The sequence below is a fragment of the Dermochelys coriacea genome, chromosome 1 (genome assembly GCF_009764565.3).
Source record: "Dermochelys coriacea isolate rDerCor1 chromosome 1, rDerCor1.pri.v4, whole genome shotgun sequence".
NCBI lineage: Eukaryota > Metazoa > Chordata > Testudines > Dermochelyidae > Dermochelys > Dermochelys coriacea.
In genome coordinates, this window is record NC_050068.2 from 214,130,088 (window position 1) to 214,151,071 (window position 20,984).

Consider the following 20,984-nt stretch of genomic DNA (forward strand, 5'->3'; position numbering starts at 1 on the left):
CATCTCACTTGAAGCATATCATTTTGGAGTGCCCAAAAATTGAAGTATCGAAGATGAATGGTCACTTCTGAAAATATTGGCCTTAGTGTCAGAAGGGTCTGAAGGGCCTACAGTATCCCAATTCCTGTCCTTAATGGGCCTCAGTTCTGTTTTTTCCTGTGTGAGCTAAAGAATCCTCCATTTCAGAAAGTGCCCCCATTCCTTTTCCCAGAGGTGGAATGCAAATTCTAAAGGGGATAATAATGCAGGAGATGTAGGTGAGTCGCTCAGTGAGTGACCCTCCCCCAACTTATCTTGACTCCACTTTGCATTTGCAAACCAGTGACTGAGGAGAAAAACAGGAATTTCCACTGCCTGCTGGGCACATAAAATGTGGGAATGTGGTTTCGGGAGCCACTCGCGCCACAGGCAAACTGAGTAAGGTGCTTAACAGCATGGCTCCCTAGAACTCCCTTGAGGCATCCTTTGTTACCCTCCCCCATGCTACTGCCATCAAGCTGCAATTATCATACCCCACGGACCCCCACCCCCAACTTCCCTATAAGGTACTTTCCTGATATTGGGAGGGGAGGGGCCCTGACCAACAGGAATGATGCTACCTGCCAAGGCCAGAGGTTTTAAGTAGAGACAGAACCCCCCCTCAACTGCACACTGGCTGCAGTCTTTGGCTCTCATACATTGCTGTTGCTTTTACTTCCTACAAGTTGCTAACCATGCTGAAGAAGTTCCTGTTCACCTCGACCTTGTTAGCTTTGGTGCTGGCTTTCCCAAGAGAAATACCAGGTAACTCTTATGCTTTATAAACAGAGAGGGTAGAGAGATGGACACACAGAGGGAGAGACAGATAGAGACACTCACCGAGGCAGATGTTTGGCTATTCAATAGGTGTCAGCCTACCACCAAATCAGAAATGGACAGTGATATAGAATGCACTTGTATACACACACATACACATACACACACAGAAGCACACACACGACTCATGGGGAAAGACAGAGATCCAGAGAGAAGAGACAGAGAGAGAGGAAGTGTTTGTGTAAATATATAAAGGGCATAAGGACACACACACACACAAAGACAGAGAGATGAGGGGAGAGACACATGAAAAACAGACAAAAAGAGAAAGGATATGAAAAGAAAGTGAATGGGAGAAACAGGCATGGAGAGAATCAGAAAAAGGTATACAGTTTGTATATTGTTTCACAACTATTGTATTGCTCAATGTAGTAGGCCCTTTTTCATGGTAGCTTTTCTGCAGACCCCTAATTTGGTATGAACTGTGGACAAGTTATTTCTGCATATCTAGGGAATCTGTTAACCCCAACTTGGCCAAATGATATGATATGTGACATTGACTGAGACTGTGATCACATAGGGAAAGATCCCTCTTTGTAATGCATACTCTGGAGGCTAAGAAAATTTAGTAACAAAACCACTAATTTAAAATGCCAGTAACTGGTACTTCACAACAATACCTGGCACTTTATAAACCTAGCTCTCAAAGCAATTTACTAAGGTAGGGAAGTAATTGTCCCTGTATACAGAGAGGTAAACTGAGGATTAAAGGGGTTAAAGCATAGTCAATTTGTGATCAACTCAGGAATAGAATCCAGATGTTCTGATTGCTATTCTAGTGTCTCAGCTAATAGACCACATCAACTTATTTTAAGGGTCCCATTTGCCCCCTTTGCTGTTCCCTAGGAGGGACACAGTAGTTTAGCTATAATTAATTACAATTTTCCCCTCATTACCTTCATTTTTAAAATGATCCCTAAATTCTCTATCATCACATACATTTTCAGAAAATATATGCTATTTAATCATAACAACCTACCTATGTTGACTGATGTGTATTATATTTCCTAAAAGTGAGATGGATTCTCTGCTGCTGAGAGTGTGTGTTTGTTGGGGGGGGATGAGGAGGTTGTCAGTTGGTGTCACCCAAGGCTGAGTTCTGCCATGTTAGCAGAGAAATCGAGCTTGTTGGCCTGAGTCTCAAGCCCTGTTCATATGAGCTGCTCCTACAACTCTACTGTGGGGGCACAGTGAGAGCAAGGAGGGAAGCAGAGTAGCCTTCAAAGGGACATCAGGGATATCTGAAAAGATGAGGTGAGGCCCCATTGTCTAAAAATCCAACATACTTTTTTTTTTTTGGAAGCTTTAACAAGTTTACAAATCCTAGCCATGTAGATATAAGAAAGAAAGAAATCAAGAAAGCAAGCAAGCAAGAAAGAAAGATCTGGGTTTTTTTTTTTGGTTTTTGTTTTTGTTTGCAGGTGAATGGGCTTTGAGTATAGAATAAAAAGTAACCAAATATTTAAATATCTATCCGCCCTCTGTCTATTTTGCTGGATATGTAATTGGTGTGTTAATTTTTCCATAACCACAACCTCCCCTACTTTTTTGAACCATTCCTGTATGGTTGGGTTATTTTTTTTTCCAGTGAGAGGCTACCAATAGCCAAGCAGGTACTAGCAGATGAAAAAATTCTTCATTTCTTCTTGTGTGACTGTTTCTGCTAGGAAGTCCTAGGAGGATTACTAAAGGACTGCTTGGCAATAATATCCAAGAATTTGTGATATTTGGTTATGCCTTGCATCCCAATGTTCTCTAATGATTACATATCCCACAAGCAATGCAGGCAGAGCCCTCAGGCAGTAGCACAGCCTCCCCTAGAGCTGCTCCCTCCTCCCCCCACAAGAACAGTGTTTCAATCTCCATTCCTCCAGCCACTGTCTCAAACCCAAATCACCTGTAACCCAGCCAGTGGGGGAGGGGAAGCTCTTTGAATTATTCATCATCAGTAGCTGAGTCCTCTTTCTTTTCTAAACTGCAGACAGAAGCTGACTACTTTTCCCACTGTTGCAGGCAACCCACAGGATATCAGGGTGCAACTGCAGAAATATTCTGCAAATCTCAACATCTCATGGACATTGGAACATGTAGCCATTTGTGAGGATAAGGAAAAAGCCCTCAAGTGATCAATGAGTCTCTGGACAGAGGACTTCTCAGACTGTGGGTCCTTTAGACACAATAGGGCACTGGAGTCTTTCAGAGCCAGGCCACTTGCTGTATGGATAAGAATTGACAGGAATTAATTCATTACCCCAAACTCATGAGAAATGTTTAATTATTATATATGGTTGTTGTCCCTAGATATGGTCACGTCTTACCGTGATGACACAACAGCAAGTCCTACTGGTGAGTCCCCCTTCTAATACCTTAATAATCCATTATAAGGTATGGTTGCTCTAGAATGGGACAAGGAGGGTGCACAGACCCAGAACTCCTATGTACAAGTGATAGGCTCAGAGGAGTGTGTGAGGCACAGCTCTGTGCTCATGTGCAAAGGGACAAAAGCACTAAAGGAAGGGCTAGCTATATCCTCTCTCAAGATGTAGGAAGTGTGACTGGTAAGGGTGTTCTAGGAGGCATTATGGCTGCTCCTGCCCAGTGCTAGCATAATACCTCCAGCCTTCACTCTTGTAGTGCACCTCCTCTCAAGCCTACCATTAATGTGGCTCTGGTGCTAGGAGCCTTAACTGAGCTCTTTTTAAATCTTGTGTAATTAACATGCTGAAAATACATTTCTGCTCTGAAAAGTGGTTGTGAATAAATGGCACCTTGGGGCTCCATGGTCAATGTCTTAGTGACTCCAGATCAAATGGCCTCCATTTACAGGTTAAAAAGTCCTTTTTTCAAACTGTCAAGCTGGGCTCTTAATTGATCATGCACCATCACCTGCTGATACAGGTTCTGCAGGCCAGTTATTGTCCTGAGTGACAACTAAGCCAGCTTCTTTATCTTCAGTGGGCTTGCCCAGGTCCAGCTGATTGAAACTTGATAATCAATTCTACTGATGGTGCACACAAAGGAGTGGAATCCAGCTCCCTCTCTCTGAGAGAGGCTGGGATGATTTAGTTGGGGATTGGTCCTGCTTTGAGCAGGGGGTTGGACTAGATGACCTCCTGAGGTCCCTTCCAACTCTGATATTCTATGATTCTATGACCCCTGTTCACATTTCAGGGCTAACAGGAATAAAAAGGAGCAAAACCACCTGCCTGTTAGACACTAAAGTTAGCAGGTAGAACTCAGAATACACATAGGGAATAGACTTGCTGAGTAAACAGGAGCCATTTTTACACAGTCACATTTCAGAGTAAAACCACACTTTAAGAACATATTTTATATATAGCACTTTTCCTCCCAAAGTGCTTTAGACACTGGACAGAACAGCAGACAGCAATTGCAGCCAAATTCTAAAAAGTGGGCACTTGTCTTGGGAACCTCTATTTTTGGGTATCTCCTGCTGGGCTTCTAAGATCAATATCCAAAACCAGCAGCCACTTTGTAAAATGTTCACCTTAAAGTCCTCAAATCACTGTATAAACATTAATGAATGAATCCTGGCAACCCTTTTGTGGGGAGGGTAAGTGTTGAAACACAGGAAGCCTGATTCTACAACCTTTGCTCATGAGCTCCCTCAGAGATCTCCTATCCAAATATTGCTCAGGCATTTTTGACTTCTTTGTGATATTCAATGAGATCACAGCTCTAAGGTGACCTACAGTTTCAATCGTGTCTGAGAGTTTCCTCATCTTTTATGATTGATATCCCCAGATTTCACCACTTCCTACATAGTGGAAACAACATCACAGACAAATGGTGAGCATTGTTTCTTTGATTTATCCTCTAAATTGCTCAGATTGTTGTCCATCTTACTCCTGAGCCTTTCACAAACAACCATGAGGAGCAACACAATATCTTAAAAATTAGATATGGAAAAGATGTATTGTATTGGATCACATCTTCTCAATCCCCAACCTGGCTAATGCAGGATTGTTCCATACACTATATTATCCATGGCTAAGGCTATGTTTTAGTCATGGGTATTTTTAGTAAAAGTCATGGACAGGTCACGGGCAGTAAACAAAAATTCAAGGCCCATGACATGTCTATGACTTGTACTATATATCCCTGACTAAATCTTGGGGGGAGGTTGCCTGGGGGCACCGCAGGTGCTGGGGGGTGAGGAGCAGCCCTGGACCCCCTGCTTGTGTTGAGGGGCAGGCAGCAGTGTACGGCCCGGGATCCCCACTGGTGCTGGTGGGGGGGCGGGGCTGGCAGGCTCCCTACAGGGCTCATCGCCTCCCTGGAAGCTGCGACATCCCTCTCCCTCAGCTCTTAGGTGGAGGCGTGGCCAGGCAAATCTGCGCACTGCCTCTGCCCCGAACGCCAGTTCCCATTGGCCGGTAACTGTATCCAATGGGAGCTGCGGGGGCGGTGCCTGCAGGTGGAGGCTGTGTGCAGAGCTGACTGACCATGCCTTCACCTAGGAGCTGAGAGAGAGGGATGATGCCATTTCCGGGGAGCCCCCCTGAGGTAAGTGCCCCACCCAGAGCCCTCACCCCCTCCTGTGCCCCAGCCCTGAGCCCCCTCTCACACCCAAACTCCTGCTGGTGAAGGGGGCACAGTGGCCCGAGACTGCCCCAGCAGCAGCTCCAGCAGCTGGTCTGGGGGCCGCCAAGAGGCTCAGGCAGCCTCCAGGGCCAGCCGCACCAGCCACTGCAGAAGTCATGGAGGTCCCAGAAAGTCATGGAATCCTTGACTTCCATGACCTCCATGACAAACTCACAGCCTTATCCATGGCTTTTTCTTGTCCAAGAGACTCAAGTAATGAAACTCCCACAGCTTTTCTTGGGGACACTGATCCACAGTCTAATAGAAACTCCCTGTTTCTAAATATTTTCAGAGACAGCATTTCCCCTTTTTTCAATTTCATCCCTGTTAATACTCCATTAGGATATAAGACTGTTTGATTAAGTTGGTGTAATCAAAAGGAATCAAGTCATTTCCCTCAAATGCTTCTAACATTTTTCTATCTCTCTTGTTTTATCTCACCAGATTTCACCAGATTTTATACTGAAGAGGCAACAGCAGAAACAGTTGGTGAGTCTCCTTTTGAAAAACAAGATGATTTAGTTTCCTAGAGACCTCAGAAAGTCATTGAGTCCAGTGAAAGTATCTTAAGATCCCTAAACCTCTCCACTATTAATGATATTCAGCACTACAAGTCCTGTACAAAGATGAACTAGTGAGTACTCCCAATCCCCCCATGAGAAAAAGGACCATTTGAAATCTTCTTGCACTTCTGTGCTCCCAAACTCTGTCCATTGAGAAAAAACAGAAAAACAAAACCAGATTAATTTCCCTCACGTGTGCCTCAAAATGTTTTCCATCTGCTGTTGGTTTCTGTAGACTTCACCACTTCTTACATTGAGGAGACAACGGCAGAGTCAAAGGGTGAGTCTATTCCTTTAATGAATCTTCAGAAGTTTGTCTAGCTCCAATGCCCAAACCATCTCTAACAGTTCAACACCAAGTATTAACTTGACATTTTTTAGTGATGGTGATTCCACCTCTTTCCCTGGAAACCACACCCACTGCTAGAGTTGCCAGCCATCCGATTTTCAACCGGAATGCCCAGTCGAAAAGGGACCCTGGTAACTCCAGTTGGCACCGCTGACTGGGCTGTAGAAAGTCCAGTCTGCAGTGCAGCAGGGGCCCAGTGCTAAGGCGGGCTCTCTACCTGCCCTGGCTCGACATGGCTCCTGGAAGCGGCCACCAGATCCCTGCAAGCCCCTAGGTGCACAGGTGGCCAGGAAGGCTCCATGCACTGCCCTTGCGCCTGCAGGCGCCACTCCCATAGCTCCTGGCTAATGGGAGTTGCGGAGCCGGCATTCAAGGTGGGAGCAGCGCGTGGAGCCTCCCTGGCCACCCAGGCACTTAGAGGCAACAGGGACCTGGCGGCCACAGTAAGCACCGCCAGGACCCCCAACCCCCTCCCACATCCCAACCCCCTACCCCATCCCGGAGCCCCGTCCCACACCCAAACTCCCTCCTGTAGCCCGCACCCCACACACCCCCAGCCCTGAGCCCCAGCCCAGAGACCACACCCTCAGTCAGAACCCTCACTTCCCCCCATACACCAACCCCAGCCCAGAACCCCCTCCTGTACCCCAAGCCCCTCATCCCCAGCCCCACTCCAGAGCCCACACTGCAACCCCCAGCCTAGTGAAAGTGATTGAGGGTGGGGGAGAGAAAGCGACAGAGGGAGGAAGGATGGAGCGAGCAGGGGCAGGGCCTCGGAGAAGGGTCGGAGGAGAGGGTGGGGCAGGGTAATTCGGTTTTGTGCGATTAAAAAGTTGGCAACCCTACACTGCACATTGAACTGGTGGCTAGCATATATAATTTTTCCTTTTGTTTTATCTCAGTGCACTCTACAGCTTAAAGTTCCACCAGAAATGTGGCTTTTTATAAATAACACCTTGTTACTCAATTTACTTGCTCCATGTGCATTTTGAGTCCCATCTATTAGAACAAGAGCAAATGTTACAAAACATTTTCTCCAGTATTAACTGTGGAAAAAAATGGAATTTTGTTCGGCTGTGTTCACATTTCTAACGTATTTACTTTCGATGCTATGTTTATATTTACTATGCTATATGTTCATGGAAACAGAAAATTTTAAGGACATAGAGAATATTTACAGAAAGCAAAATTCAAAACTCATAATTGCAAACATCTGCAAAATACATTGATTCTAAGAATTACACTTATCTAGTCAGAGAAGAGAAACAATGCCATGTGACCTCTGTGTCCAATGAAAGTTAACCAACACAGTTTACATTTGAAATATTAAATCTAGAGACTAATTTTCAGAATGATTAACAGTGAATTATTATTATTCATCTAATAATAAATATATTTAAGAAATATATTCCTAAACTGCTCATGGACAATTTATGAACAAAGAAGCTTAATTTGCTGAATAAATGAGTCACTGAGAAGTAGTCAGTCAGCTTGATTTTATTGATAGAAAAAAGTGTTTGCCATGGTTAATGCTGCAGGAGAAACTGCAGTTTTGGGAGAGAAGGCTGGAGTCTATTCTGTCTCGTGCAACATCAGCAAATTTTCAGCTAAATTCAGATATAGAACCTCTAATAATAGATATGATGCAGCAAGAACACATCTAGATTTCCAGATCCCAGTTTGCAACATGAGCAGTTAGAAAAAATTAGACTTAAGCAACCAGAGCTATGCAGAAAATATTTTTCCCAATCCATGAAAATTCTCACATTTTCAAAAATGTCCTGTTCTGCTGTGGGATGGAATCAAGATTTTTTATATTTTTTACAAGAAAACAGAGGCAGACCACCAAACGGTCAAGTAATTATGGCATTCACCTGGGACATAGGACAACCGGCTTCTTCAATTTCCTGCTCTGCCTTAGCTGGACTTGAAATAAGTCCCCTGCGTCCCAGGAGAGTGTCCTAACAACTAGGCCCTAACAACTAGGATAGAGAGTCAGTTTCTCACTCTTTCTGGACTAATGAATATTCAGTTATTTACATGTAGTGGAACACATGCTCTGTAGCCCAACGGTTAAGGCATTTGCCCATAAGTTAGGCAGTTTGGGTTCAAGTTCCCACTTCCCCCTAAACATAGCAAGAACTTGAACCTGCCTTTCCAATGTCACTTGCATGGTCGGTGAGTGCCATAATCAGAAGACTATTAGAGGGTGGGTACCTCTCTGACGAGGAATTTCACCCTAGACCTGAGAAACTTTCCCAGTGAGAGTTTTATTGAAGCCATCCATTTTGTGGCCTTGGCTACACTTGTGAGTTACAGCGCAATAAAGGAGTCCTGGGCGCCATAGCTCATTCCCCGTCCACGCTGGCAAGGCACGTAGAGTGCTCTGACTCCACAGCTACAGCGCTGCTGGTACTCCACCATGGCGAGTGGAATAACATTTGCTGCGCCCCCCCCCCCCCCCGGAGTGCCATGGCCCCATTGTGGTCAAGGTGTTGCATTACTGCACTCTGATCAGCCTCCAGGAACATCCCATAATCCCCTTAAGTCAAGTGGCCTCTCTTCTCATTGTTTTGAACTCACTGTAGGAATGCGGATATGACATTTGAAAGCTCTGTTTCTGACAGCTGGCTGCTTATGTGCTCCCAGACTTAGTGTGGAATGCTGTGTGTGAGAGACAGAGGCGGGGGATGGAGGGGGAGGTCTGCTGCTGTCTAAATTTACCAGACAGCATTCTGACATGCTCTCAGACCCCCCAAAACCCACTCTTTCACCCCTCACATACACACAACACATGTCCTGTCACACTCCACCGCACCCTCCCCAACTGAAAAGCACATTGCAATCGCTTGCATGCTGGGATAGCTTTCAATAATGCATCCCTCCCAATGCCGCTGCAAGTGCCGCAAATGTGGCCACGCCAGTGCGCTGTCAGTATGGACAGACTGCAGTGCTTTCCCTTTTGCGCTCTACAGAGCCAGGTTTAAGTCACAGTGCTTTCCTGTGAGAAAAGTTTCTTGCTTGATGAATCTGCATTTTTCCACTGAAAAACACTGAAAAATTCCCAACCAGTTCTCACAGTCAGAGGAAATATATGTGAGACTCACACAAGGTCATTTTCCAAGGTGTGATTTTCAGAGTCTAACCACACTTTAACTTTAGCAGCAGAGAGATGAGAAGAGAATTTCTTGAAAGCAATTAATTGATCTTTTGTGTTGGCTTTCTCTAGATATAACCACATTTTATACTGAAGAGTCAACCTTAGAGGCTACAGGTGAGTCAATCTCAATCTGCAATGTCCCTTGTCATTCCAAATCTAATCATGGAGAAATTCATTGAGACACTTTATCTGTTCTTTGAATTTTCCAATATTTGGATATTGTTTTATGCTGCTTTTCTAGAGGACCCTGTAACCAGTCTGAGTGGAGAATACAAGACTGGATCTGGTAGGTTAATTTTGTTTTTCCTATTACTTTGCTATCATTATTTCTTTACTGTTCACAATGGAGGTGGCAGTGCTGCATGGGACCTTTTGTGGGAACTGATGCACACAACTCTACCGGTGCCTCTCAGTCCTACCACAATACCTCCTGTTATTTCCATTCTGAGACATCCACGCAGCTCTACCAATGTCCCTAAATCCTGCACAGCACCTCCCACTATTCCAGTTCTGGACTCCCCACACAGCTCTGTGTCTGCCCTCCAATTCTGCCCAGCAGTCCCCCTGCTATTCAAGCCTTGGGATCTTCAGAGGTCTCTGCCAATGTCCCTCAATTTGACCCACAGCTGCTCCTGTTACTCCTTGTAACTTACTACCTAGCTCTGCAGCTGTTCCCTTCTCCCTCTGGGTCCAGTTGCAAGCTCTTCTGGATGGCCATAGCAATCAGTATAAATGGATGATGAGGGCCACCAAACTATGAAAAATTCTACTGAAGAGAGTGGCATTAATCAACTCTCCTAGCTGATATGCATATGATGTGTTTCTTTTTCTCTAGCTGAACCTACCTCTTTTGTGACTGGAGAAGAGTTCAGTGAGTGTCCTTTGATTGCATGTATTTTTTTAATGTCTGATTTTGTCCTTGTGGTGAGCCATACAAGGCTTTTATAGCTTGACAGATGAACCATTTGTAACTATCTGTGAGATGTTATTGATCGCCTCATGGTATTGTTTCTGCTCCTTAACTGAATGGCTAAAACATTTAAAAGAGAAGAATTCAGACTAACAAACAGCATTTTTAGACAAATTTGTGTTATATTCCTGAAGTGGCCAGGTTTTGTGAACATTTTAACAAATCCCCAGTAGACATCAGAATCCTTGTGAATATGTCACTATATATAGCAACAGAATGATGCTTGCCCATTTATTTACCAATTTCTTTTTTCTTTAGTTGAGCAGCTTTACTCTGGAAGAAACTTTGGGGTATGCTTTACTTCAGAAGGTCTCATCTGGGTATTTCCCGATATTCATATGTTCTCTAACTTAGTTACATTGATGTGTAGGACCACCTGCTGGCCACAGGCACCTACATACCTGGAGCAATTTGACGGTAAATTAACTATCTCTGTCCTATATACCCTACTGTTTCTTTTCTAGAGGAATCCAGCACCAGTGGAAGTGGAGATCTGTGGAGTGAGTACCGTAAGTCACTCCTGCATTTTTCTGTTACTTTGTTATCACAGTTCCCTTCTTTTCTCTTCTTGCTATCAAAGACCCTTATTCCTATTAACTCCTGTTCTCCCTCCCTCCAAGAGTATTGCCATTGTAATTCAATCCTGCCCTGCAGCACCCCTTGCTATACCAGTCCTGAGCTCCCCACACAGCTTTGCCACTGCCCTTTAGTCCAGCCCTACAGCATCCTCTGAAGCTTTCTTTCTTCTTCCACAGCTCTGATGAAAAACTACTAAATTCCACCTGAGACCATAAATCAGAATGACTTGTTATTAAATTTATTCAAATCTTTTAAAAAACCTGAGTCTGGGATTGGCTTGCTTAGTGGCTCCCAGCATCAGTATTTCTCAGATTGTCCCATCAGTTTCTGCAAAATTTGTTTCTATTAAAAAAAAATCTTCTAGCCTTTCTGGTTGCAAATAAAATCATTTTAACATGCACAGTGCTGTCTTCCTTAGACTTTGGACAGCCACACACAAAGCTCTTAAAGGTGTGAATTTTACTGTTCACCTCTGAACCCTAATAATGGCAATTTAAAAGTCAGCATTTTAAACTTTCTCGTTCCTCATCTTTTAAACAAACATCCATTTACTCTGAGACGGTTGGCAGAGTTTCAGATTATGGGCAGGGCTTAAATAGAATATCCTTTTTTCCCCTCAGTCAGTGATGAGCTGCCAAAATCTTAACAACTGGTTCCCTCCTCACCCCACGAGGGGGTCGTTGCCCACCCCCACCCCTCGGGACTCCTACCCCATCCAACCCCCCGCGTTCCTTGACACCCCCCCCAGGACCCCTGCCCCATCCACCTCAGCCCGCCCCGGGTTCCATGCAAACAGCTGATTCGCGGGAAGCCAGGAGGGGGCGGAGAAGCAGAGCGGGGCGGTGCGTTCAGGGGAGAAGGCAGAGGCGGAGCAGAGGTGAGCTGGGGCCAGGGGCGGGGTGGTGAGCTGCCAGTGGGTGCTCTGCACCCACCAAATTTTCCCCTTGGGAAATTCCCCTGGAGCACCCATAGAGTCGGCGCCTAAGGTGCCACTTTTGTCCGGTTAAATTTAAAAGCCCTTTTAGAACCGGTTGTCCCTCGCAGAACAACCGGTTCTAAAAGGGCTTCTAAATTTAACAACTGGTTCTAGCGAACCGGTGGGAACCAGCTCCAGCTCACCACTGCCCCCAGTCTGCCCCTGGTCTGGCCCAAGTTTTTCTGCAAAGTGAAACCTGAAACATATGTGTGTTTTATATAGGACTGGGTTTTGTTTTCAAGGTTTTGCACAGATCTTTTGATTTTCCCAGAAAGTTGTTGTTGTTTCTTCCATAGGTGAAGCCAGCACCCTCACAAATGAAGCCTATTCAACTGGAACAGCCAGTGAGTTCCCTTTACATTCATTGTTTTATTTTTCCATATGTAATTGTCTTTATCGAACTTGCTCATTGTACCTCTCATTCCCCTAAAAGAGCCACCTTATAGAATCCAACAGCACAAAGCAATGTGGAGAGGAGATTAAGATGGAAAATTTTAAAGGTGTCATACAAATGATGTTTTAAAAATTGGGTTTGTGAGCTTTTTCTTTATTTATGAGATATAAAGAGGGCTATAAGGGTTGTTTGTCTTCCTTTTTTTTTCTTGCTTTTTTTATCCTTAGCATTAATTCAAGTTTTGTCTCCTCTAGTTTGGCTAGAGGAATTCTTGGGGCTCTCAGGAGATGTGTATTGTTGGCTTTCCATAACATAACAGAAGGTGAAAACTGGAGTGACTGTTCAGTCTTTAACAAAGACTTCCTTTTTCCTGAATGTTCTACTTATTTGAGTTAAATAGACATTAGCCAAAGCAAAAATAATAAAAATCAAATTGTAAACAGTCTGACTGAAAAATCCTTCTCTCCGCTGCACTGCTTTCAGTCTCTTGGCTCTTGTGTTGTGTTTTTACTAATTATCTAGTCATCATAGATTCTTCCAGTCTGGACTGGGCCTGAATTTCTAATAAACACAAGGGGAGGGAGGCTAATCTCCCTAAAAAACATACCATAGAGGCCCTTTTTGTGTTTCAGTGAGAAGGAAAGAAAAGGCACAAGTTCAGTTTTTCCCTTTGTGGATCATTATAACAAATTGGCAGTATTTGCATGGAAAAGCCTGTTAGCAGGTGCTGACATTTTTGGGAGAGGGTTCTGTGGGTTCTGCTAACTGGCGTTCAGTCCTGTCCCTGCCAAGGTCTGCTAATGCCCCATAATCTTGCCTTGCAGCCTCCTTGCTGCCCTAGTCATGGGCTTCCCAAACAGATCTGCAAAATGCCCCTGAATCCTGCCCTGCAGCCCTATGAGGTTTTATACAGAATTTTTCTTTAAAATAATGCAACCATACATTTCCCTATAATTTTGATGTTCTTTACATAGATGACTCCAGGACCATCTCCACTGAACTACATACGCTGGATGGAACATGTAAGAAGTCTCTTTTTCATTATTTTAATTTAGTTTGCAAACTACAGTTCTCTCTGTCTAAATTATTCTCCATAATGGTCCTGGCACCATCTATCTTTATTCTTTGAAGATCAATAAACGTTAGTTGAAATATAAAAGACCACAAAGGTTTCCTAGCCCTGAGGGGGCATCAGCCCAGGGTTTGCTCCAGTATTTTTATTCAAGATATACAGAGGGCACAAAATTTGGGATTTAGGAAAATATTGTAGAGATCACCTTTTTGTTCTGTGTTTGTACAGCGCCTAGCACAGTGGGGTCCTGGTGCATGATTGGGGCTCCTAAGTGCTACAGTAATACATGTGATATTTAAAAATAATAATCATAAATCAACAGAACCTATAAACTTATCACAAGATTCTGATTTAGAGTCAGAAATATGCAGCTCATTAACAGCATATCATAAAGTGAGATGTTGATAATATCTACAGGAGCCATATGAGTCACAAGCACAGGGTGCTACCAGTGCACCTCAACCCTCACTTGATGCAATCCCTGCCATTTTAGTCCTGACTCTATCCTGCTCTTCCTGCAACTTTGCAAATGCACCATAGTTCTGACATGTAGGATGCCTAGTGTCCCCGACCTGGGCTTTTCACACTGCTCTGTTGGTGCCCCTCAGTTTTGTCCAGCACCTTGCACTGGATTGTCCTCAGAGAACCTCATTATAAATTGAAGAAAGGTCATAGCTAGTGAGAAAAGTGGCCCAATAAATTGTAGAGAGGTTCATTCTGAGGAACTGACCCTATGGATTTTCCTGATATTTACATGTTCTTGTTTTCTGCAGCTGAACCCAGCACCAGTTTGAATGGAGAATCTGTGACTGAGGGAGCACGTGAGTTTTGGTTTCTGGTCTCCTTTTTTCACCTCCATAACACAAGTTGCACTACTCTGGTGTTGTCCAGATAAACAGTCCCTAGTCGGAGGTTATTTGGGATCCAATGGACTGAATTTGAGGTTCTCTCTACTTCTGAGGTTGATTTGGTTGGATGGAAAGAGAGAGGAAAGGGTTGTGGCATCCTTGGATGGATTAGAACAGAGGTGGGCAAACTACAGCCCATGGGCCACATCAAGCCCGTGGGACCATCCTGCCTGGTGCTTGAGCTCCCAGCCGGGGAGGCTAGCCCTCGGCCCCTCCCATGTTGTCCCGCCTCCCCCACAGCCTCAGCTTGCCACGCCACTAGCGCTCTGGGCGGCGGGGCTGTGAGCTCCTGCCGGGCAGCGCGGTGGCATGGCTGGCTCCAGCGGGGCTGCAAGCTCCTGATGCTCTGAGCGGCATGGTAAGGGGGCAGGGAGTGGGGGGGTTGGATAAGGGGCAGGAGGTCCTAGGGGGCAGTCAGGAGACAGGGACCGGGGGGGTTGGATAGGTGTGGGAGTCCTGGGGGGCCTGTCAGGGGGCAGGGGTGTGTATAGAGGTCTGGGCAATCAGGGGACAGGGAGCAGGGGGGGTTGGATAGGCGGTGGGGTCCCGGGGGGGCAGTTAGGGGTGGGGGGTACCAGGAGGAGGCGGTCAGGGGACAAGGAGCAGGGGGGGTTGGATGGGTCAGGGGTTCTGAGGGTGGCAGTCATGGGGTGGGAAGTGGGAGGGGGCAGGGGCCAGGCTGTTTGGGGAGGAACAGCCTTCCATACTTGGCCCTCCATACAGTTTTGCAATCCCGATGTGGCCCTCGGTCCAGAAAGTTTGCCCATCCTGGGTTAGAATCTTCCTAGCTGCCTCCTTGCATGGCTTCTTCTTCCAGGCAGATGGGAAATCATAACTGCTGTGAGCGAAAAAGTCCTTTCTAGCCTTTTTCGGGGCATCCCTTTTTTCCATCCTCTACCCTTGGGTCACAGTAATCTCCTTGCAGGCCTCTTCTCATTTCCACCCACTTCCCCAGGCACGACAGTGTCCTGTTCGGCTGATCCAGACCATTCAATTTCTCACTACAGCCTTTGGTGAGTAGAATCCCAGAGCAGTGACTGTTTGGTTTTCTCGTTACAGAGGGATCCAGCAACCCCCAGGGTAATGTGGGAAGTGAAGATCAACCCTGTGAGTAAATCCTGCTCTGCCCCTTAGCCTCCAATGTTGTTTCCCATCTTATTAACAAAGTCCTCCCACACCATTCTTTGAACAAAGGATACCCTAATCCCTCTCTATGCATGAGCCCTACATTCTAGGATTCTGTGCTAACCAAAGGGACACGTTGCCCCCTTTCCATGAGACATTAAGGCCAACATTTTCAAAAGTGACCATAAAATTTTGGGTCCCAAATGGAGGCAATTAGATTCCTCAATATAGGAACCTCAGAATGGAGGCACCCAAAATCAGTCACATAAATGTAATCTATCTAGCCAGGTTTTTATAACAGTGCCCGTCACTATAGTATCTACAAACTTTTTAGAGCATCCTATAATCAATAAATGGGACCATAATGGAGATGTGACTGAGAAATCCACAGATCTCTGAATACATAGATTAATCTCTTTGTGACCCTAACGGTGATTCTTATTTCATCCTGGGGGGATTCCTCAGAACTTCGTAATTCAGTAGAACTTTACTTCTTTCTTCTCTTTCTCTTTAGAATATGGCGCACAAATAAATCCAGACTGAAGAGGCATAACTCACCTCCCAGTGACATCAGCTTTATCATAGAAACATTTGAGTCTTAGAACCACATAGCATTTAGGGTTAGTTTTGTAGGATATTGCTGTTAAATTCCTAGAGGTATTTTGCATTCTGTGGTACTTTGATTCCTATTTGTGTTTTATAATTTATTAACAGGGTGGAAAAAAGGCAGCTCCTGAGTTTTAGTCCCATCCCCATTTTGTTCCCAGGAATATAAAGAAGATGAGACTTCCTGCAGGTCACAAACAACTGCTCAACCCAAACTCCTCCAGACTTTTAGGGGCTCTTATTGCACCTTCACTCACAGCTATTCACAGCCTCACATAGGCCCCCAGAATCCTCAGTGCTGATTCCCAAGATGTGAAAGGGCAGTTATAGTTATAAGATTTTATACATAAACCGTTGCCTTTAACCCTTTAAAAAACTGGCTGGTCATCTGGTGGATGGAACCTGGGGACAGGCTAATAGCTAAGGCTTTTGGGTGGCCACTGGGAGGTACTGTGGGGAGGAAACGTTTCTGGCCACTGATAGACAGGTTGTGTTAGGACTCTTGCAAGGAGAACAATGTCCTGACCTGCCTTTTTCCATGATTTACCAGGCCTGAATTCCTAGTATGACTTGCTTGCCCCTGCTGCTGGTTCCTGGCTGCTATCTCTGCAGAGAGGGAGCTATGTTGTATTAGGAGAACAGTATGGGAGTGAGCAGGAACTGGTAGGCATGTGGTTCAGAGTGGCTCCAGGAAGAGAGGCAGGACCAAAGGCTGTAGGCCTAGAATAGGCGGGAGATCAGTCATCACAGTGTGAGGTGTGGGGATAAGATGGTGTGTGTTGTTTCGTTCCCTTTGGGGATGGCGAAAGAACAGGAGTGGATAGGGGAATGCTGTGAGGACATCATCTTCAGGGCCTTCTGGGAGTAAGCAACTGGATTTAAAGGTGATAAGAACCTGTGTATTTCTGTCAAATGAGTGCCACTGTTGTCTGGTGATTAGAGTTGGGGGGTGAGGGGAGGGCTGCAAGTGTGGATTGCTGAGTTCTGCTGTCATTTCTGGGAGCAGAGATCTGCCACAGGCATGCTGTATGACCTTGGGCAAATCAATTTGGCTTTGTTTTCAGAGATGCTGAGCTCCAAAAACTCCAGCTCAACCTGTGGGTAGGGTTACCAGGTGTACGTTTTTTTACCGGAATGCCCAGTCGAAAAGGGACCCTGGCAGCTCCAGTCAGCACCGCTGACTGGGCTGTTAAAAGTCCAGTCAGTGGCACAGAGGGGCTAAAGCAGGCTCCCTGCCTGCCCTGGCTCTGCGTGGCTCCTTGAAGTAGCTGGCATGTCCCTCCCAGTCCTAGGCGCAGGGACAGCCAGGGGGCTCTGAGCACCAGCTCCACAGCTCCTATTGGCCAGAAACCACAGCCAATGGGAGCTGTGGGGGTAGCACCTGAGGACTGGGACAGTGTGCGGAGCCACCTGGCTGCGCCTCTGCCTGGGAACCAGAGAGACATGCTGCCCACTTCTGGGAGCCGCCTGAAGTAAGTGCCGCCTGTAGCCCGAACCCTCACCTGCGCCTGAACCCCGTGCCCTAGCCCTGAGACCACTACCGCACCCAAACTACCTCTCGGAGCTCGCTACCCCTCCCGTACCCCTGCCCCAGCCCAGTGAAAAAGAGCAAGCGAGCAACGGGGTAGGGAGGGATAGAGTGAGCGATGGGGGGGGGGATGGAGTGAGCAGGGGTGGGGCCTTGGAGAAGGGCAGGGGCAAAGTCTCAGGGGAAGGGGAGGGCAAGGGTGTTTGGTTTTCTGCAATCAGAAAGTTGGCCACTCCGTGAAATTCAGGCCCTTACCTGCTCTGATTCCCAGTCTATAAAATGGGGACAATAACATTTGTCAACCTCACTCTGAGCAACTTGGATAAAAGTTGTTAATTATCATCATGAAGAGGGTGATCATCTGAAAAGACAGAAGAGGTGGCTGGAGCTGCGCTGTAGCCTGGATTAACTGAATTGGTGATGGACTATATAGGTCAGTGTTGGATGAGCATGGTTCGACCCATTAGATTTATGTCAGAGGTGATGTGTATTCGTTGTACTGCAATTATATCTGAAAATGCTCAGAGTTGCTATTTTTTCTTTCTATCACAGACATAAGTTTTGTTTCCCCATGTCTGCAGTAAGCTCTGTTTAAATAATAAATATACCACAATGAAATTAATGAGTGTGGGACATACACTGTTTACACTGCATATCTCTTCCATGTTCAGCTTTCTGCTGGATGCTAAGAATCATTTCCTGGAACAGATTCACCATCCTGCTAGTATTTTATGCCAGGTTGGCCTTCCCCCTTATTATCTTTTACTATAACTTTGTGATAATAAATTGGCATCATAAATAATTTTAAAAAATATTAATTTAATAATTCTTTTCATTCACCCTAATCCTTCTGAACCTCCACAGCAGAACTGTAAACTCTGAGTGTTTTGTGGAAAACTGGTCTTTCCACAGAGTGAAGGAACATACCACAAATTAAAAAACAAAGCAAATGATAACTGTTCAGACAACTTCCAAATATTATGGCTGCATTGAAGAAAACTCAGCTGTGTGCACTGCTACCCTCTAATGTTTGAAATAAGTCAGAACTACTCATGTATAGATTCTTTATTGTAAGAAGAGTTGAATCTAAAGGCATAAGATGCTGTGGGTGGTGTATTTTCACCACTGCTCCCTACTGTCTGGTCATGTGTCAGTACTGCTAGTGTGTATATCCTTCCATGCTGCTAGCTGGCTGAGTAGGGCTGCTCTTTTAGGGATATATAAGCTACCTTGTATGTCTCCTCTGCATCTGGGGTACTTGGAACAATCTCCTGAAAACTTATGTTTGAGATATGTTTAACCCCTTTTGTGACTGCTAATTTGAAGAAAGAAATAATTGAACTGGAGATGATCTGAGTTATAACAGTTCTCAGAGTGAGGACTAGTTGGTCCAAGTCTCTGAGGAATAGGATTCAGAATTTTTCATCTATGGGCTGCTGATTCCAATCTGGCACAAGATGGGAATGACCAGAAGTCATTCTTGCCTGATGTGACATGAGGTAATGGGTCTCAGGCTCTTGGGTGAACACGTGTCTAAATTACAAAACAAACCCACCATATAATCCACTGATTGCCTTCAGTCCCCTGAAAGGCTGAGTAACTGTGTGTGTGTGTGTGTGTGTGTGTGTGTGTGTGTGTGTGTGTATATATATATAGCAGGCACTGCCTTGCCCATTCTGCATCCAATTTGGGGCTAAAGAGAGAACTTCAGCCTCCAGAGACTATGTGAAGTCACTCAAAACAACACATGGACACACAACATGGAAAACGTTTTTTTTAAATGCTGGGTTTTTTTTAATTGTACACCTTCTAGAGGAACATCTGATTCATCCTCCCCTCCCCCCCCAAGAACCAAGACAATTAATGATGGAATCTTCAGGGTGTTTTATGTTGTCAGCTGGGCTTTCTAATGAGAGGTTTCACACACTTTTGCCCACACCGTTCAATTGCACAGCACTTCAGGCTTCCTTTGCAGTCTGAATCTCCCCTACAGGCTGCAGCCAAGCAAGGATTCTGGCGACCCCAACCCCTGCTTTCCTTCGAATCTGAACCAGACTCATCAGATTAGTCATGATTTGGATGCCCACATTGTGGGGAATCCCCTGTGCCTACCAGGTCCCCATGTATTACCTCCATGGACACTAGAGCACAATCCAGGCTTCACTGTCACAGCAGAAAAACCTGTAGTAAAAGTGATCACAAGATAGATGACCATAATGGTCCCTTCTGGCCTTGGAATTTATGAAATGGAGAATGATACTAGTGCAGATAACCTGGAACAATCCTGTTTCAATAATAACCTATTTCTACTTCGTCCCAAATGATAACTATTACATTACTCTTTCTTCCGATTCACCATCTCCTCCAACCCCTTGCAACAAAGCTCCCTTACCCACTCTGAACAGCTGTTCCCTCCCTACAAGAGACCTGACCTCCCTTCCAGGCCCTTACTCTCCTACACTGCCGTCCCCGTCACAATAGCTGCTGGAGTTCATGGATGCTGACACATAGGTGAAGGGGCTGTACTTTTTTTAACCCTGACCCATGTCATGCTACTAGGGTTAGAAAATAGTTTGCTTTTTTACTAGCACTCCTATGCCTCAGAACTTTATTACATGATGAAAATGATTTAATGTTTGTCTTACTGTAGTACCCTGAGGTCCCAGGTGAGATCAGGACCTCATTGTGCTAGACAGTGTACAAACACATAACAAGACAGTCCTTGTCACAAACAGCTTGCAGTCAAGATACAGAGAAAGGGATGAAACATAAGAGCACAGCAATGACTGGCAAAAGTCTTGTTAGTTGCAAGAGATTTGTATGTGGGGGCACCGTTTGGTTTTCATTTTCTCATCCTGTTTTTATTTTTACTATATGCTGGGAATCAGGGGGAGGTAAGAGAGAAAGGCAGGAGGATCTTTGGAAAAAAATATGGAGCAAATGAAGCCACTTGAACCCCTCAGTCTTGAAGGAAGCCTGGCAAAAAACTGAAAGGGGAGGCAGCAGTGCGTCAGAAGTTCTTGGAAGTAATTTGCACTGCCCAGTAATTGGGAAGAAACCTCCATGTGCTACACTGGGCAGTTGCAGAAGCCCTGGAGATCTCAATACACTGCAAGGGGTGTGCAATGGGGATTGCAAACAGCTACCCGCAGCCTTTCGGAAATATATAGTATAACGTGGACTGTGAAAGAGTGTCATTGGGAAGGGCACGTTTTCTTTACAAGAAACTAGCTGCCAATTAAGACCATTGGTCTTTAAATAACAGGCCTATGTAATTAAGCAAAGTCATGTAAA

General features: G+C 45.3%; 1 protein-coding gene across 1 annotated transcript; it reads left to right on the forward strand.

The window, feature by feature from the left end:
- The first annotated feature begins 618 nt into the window (after window positions 1–618).
- Window positions 619–18,790, forward strand: LOC119840928. The gene is made up of 14 exons (XM_038367721.2): window positions 619–783; window positions 3,157–3,201; window positions 4,621–4,665; window positions 5,905–5,949; window positions 6,259–6,303; window positions 9,602–9,646; window positions 9,774–9,818; window positions 10,368–10,403; window positions 10,967–11,011; window positions 12,354–12,401; window positions 13,426–13,473; window positions 14,297–14,344; window positions 15,491–15,538; window positions 16,071–18,790. Coding segments are annotated over exons 1-14 (615 nt in total). The 5' UTR covers window positions 619–713; the 3' UTR covers window positions 16,073–18,790.
- Window positions 18,791–20,984: the final 2,194 nt, after the last annotated feature.

Excerpts from the sequence above, each read along its gene's own strand:
- LOC119840928 (XM_038367721.2), top strand. The coding sequence starts at position 714 with ATGCTGAAGAAGTTCCTGTTCACCTCGACCTTGTTAGCTTTGGTGCTG. Across the intron at positions 3,202-4,620 it reads CACAACAGCAAGTCCTACTG|ATTTCACCACTTCCTACATA; the intron begins GTGAGTCCCCCT and ends TGATATCCCCAG. Across the intron at positions 12,402-13,425 it reads CTATTCAACTGGAACAGCCA|ATGACTCCAGGACCATCTCC; the intron begins GTGAGTTCCCTT and ends TTCTTTACATAG.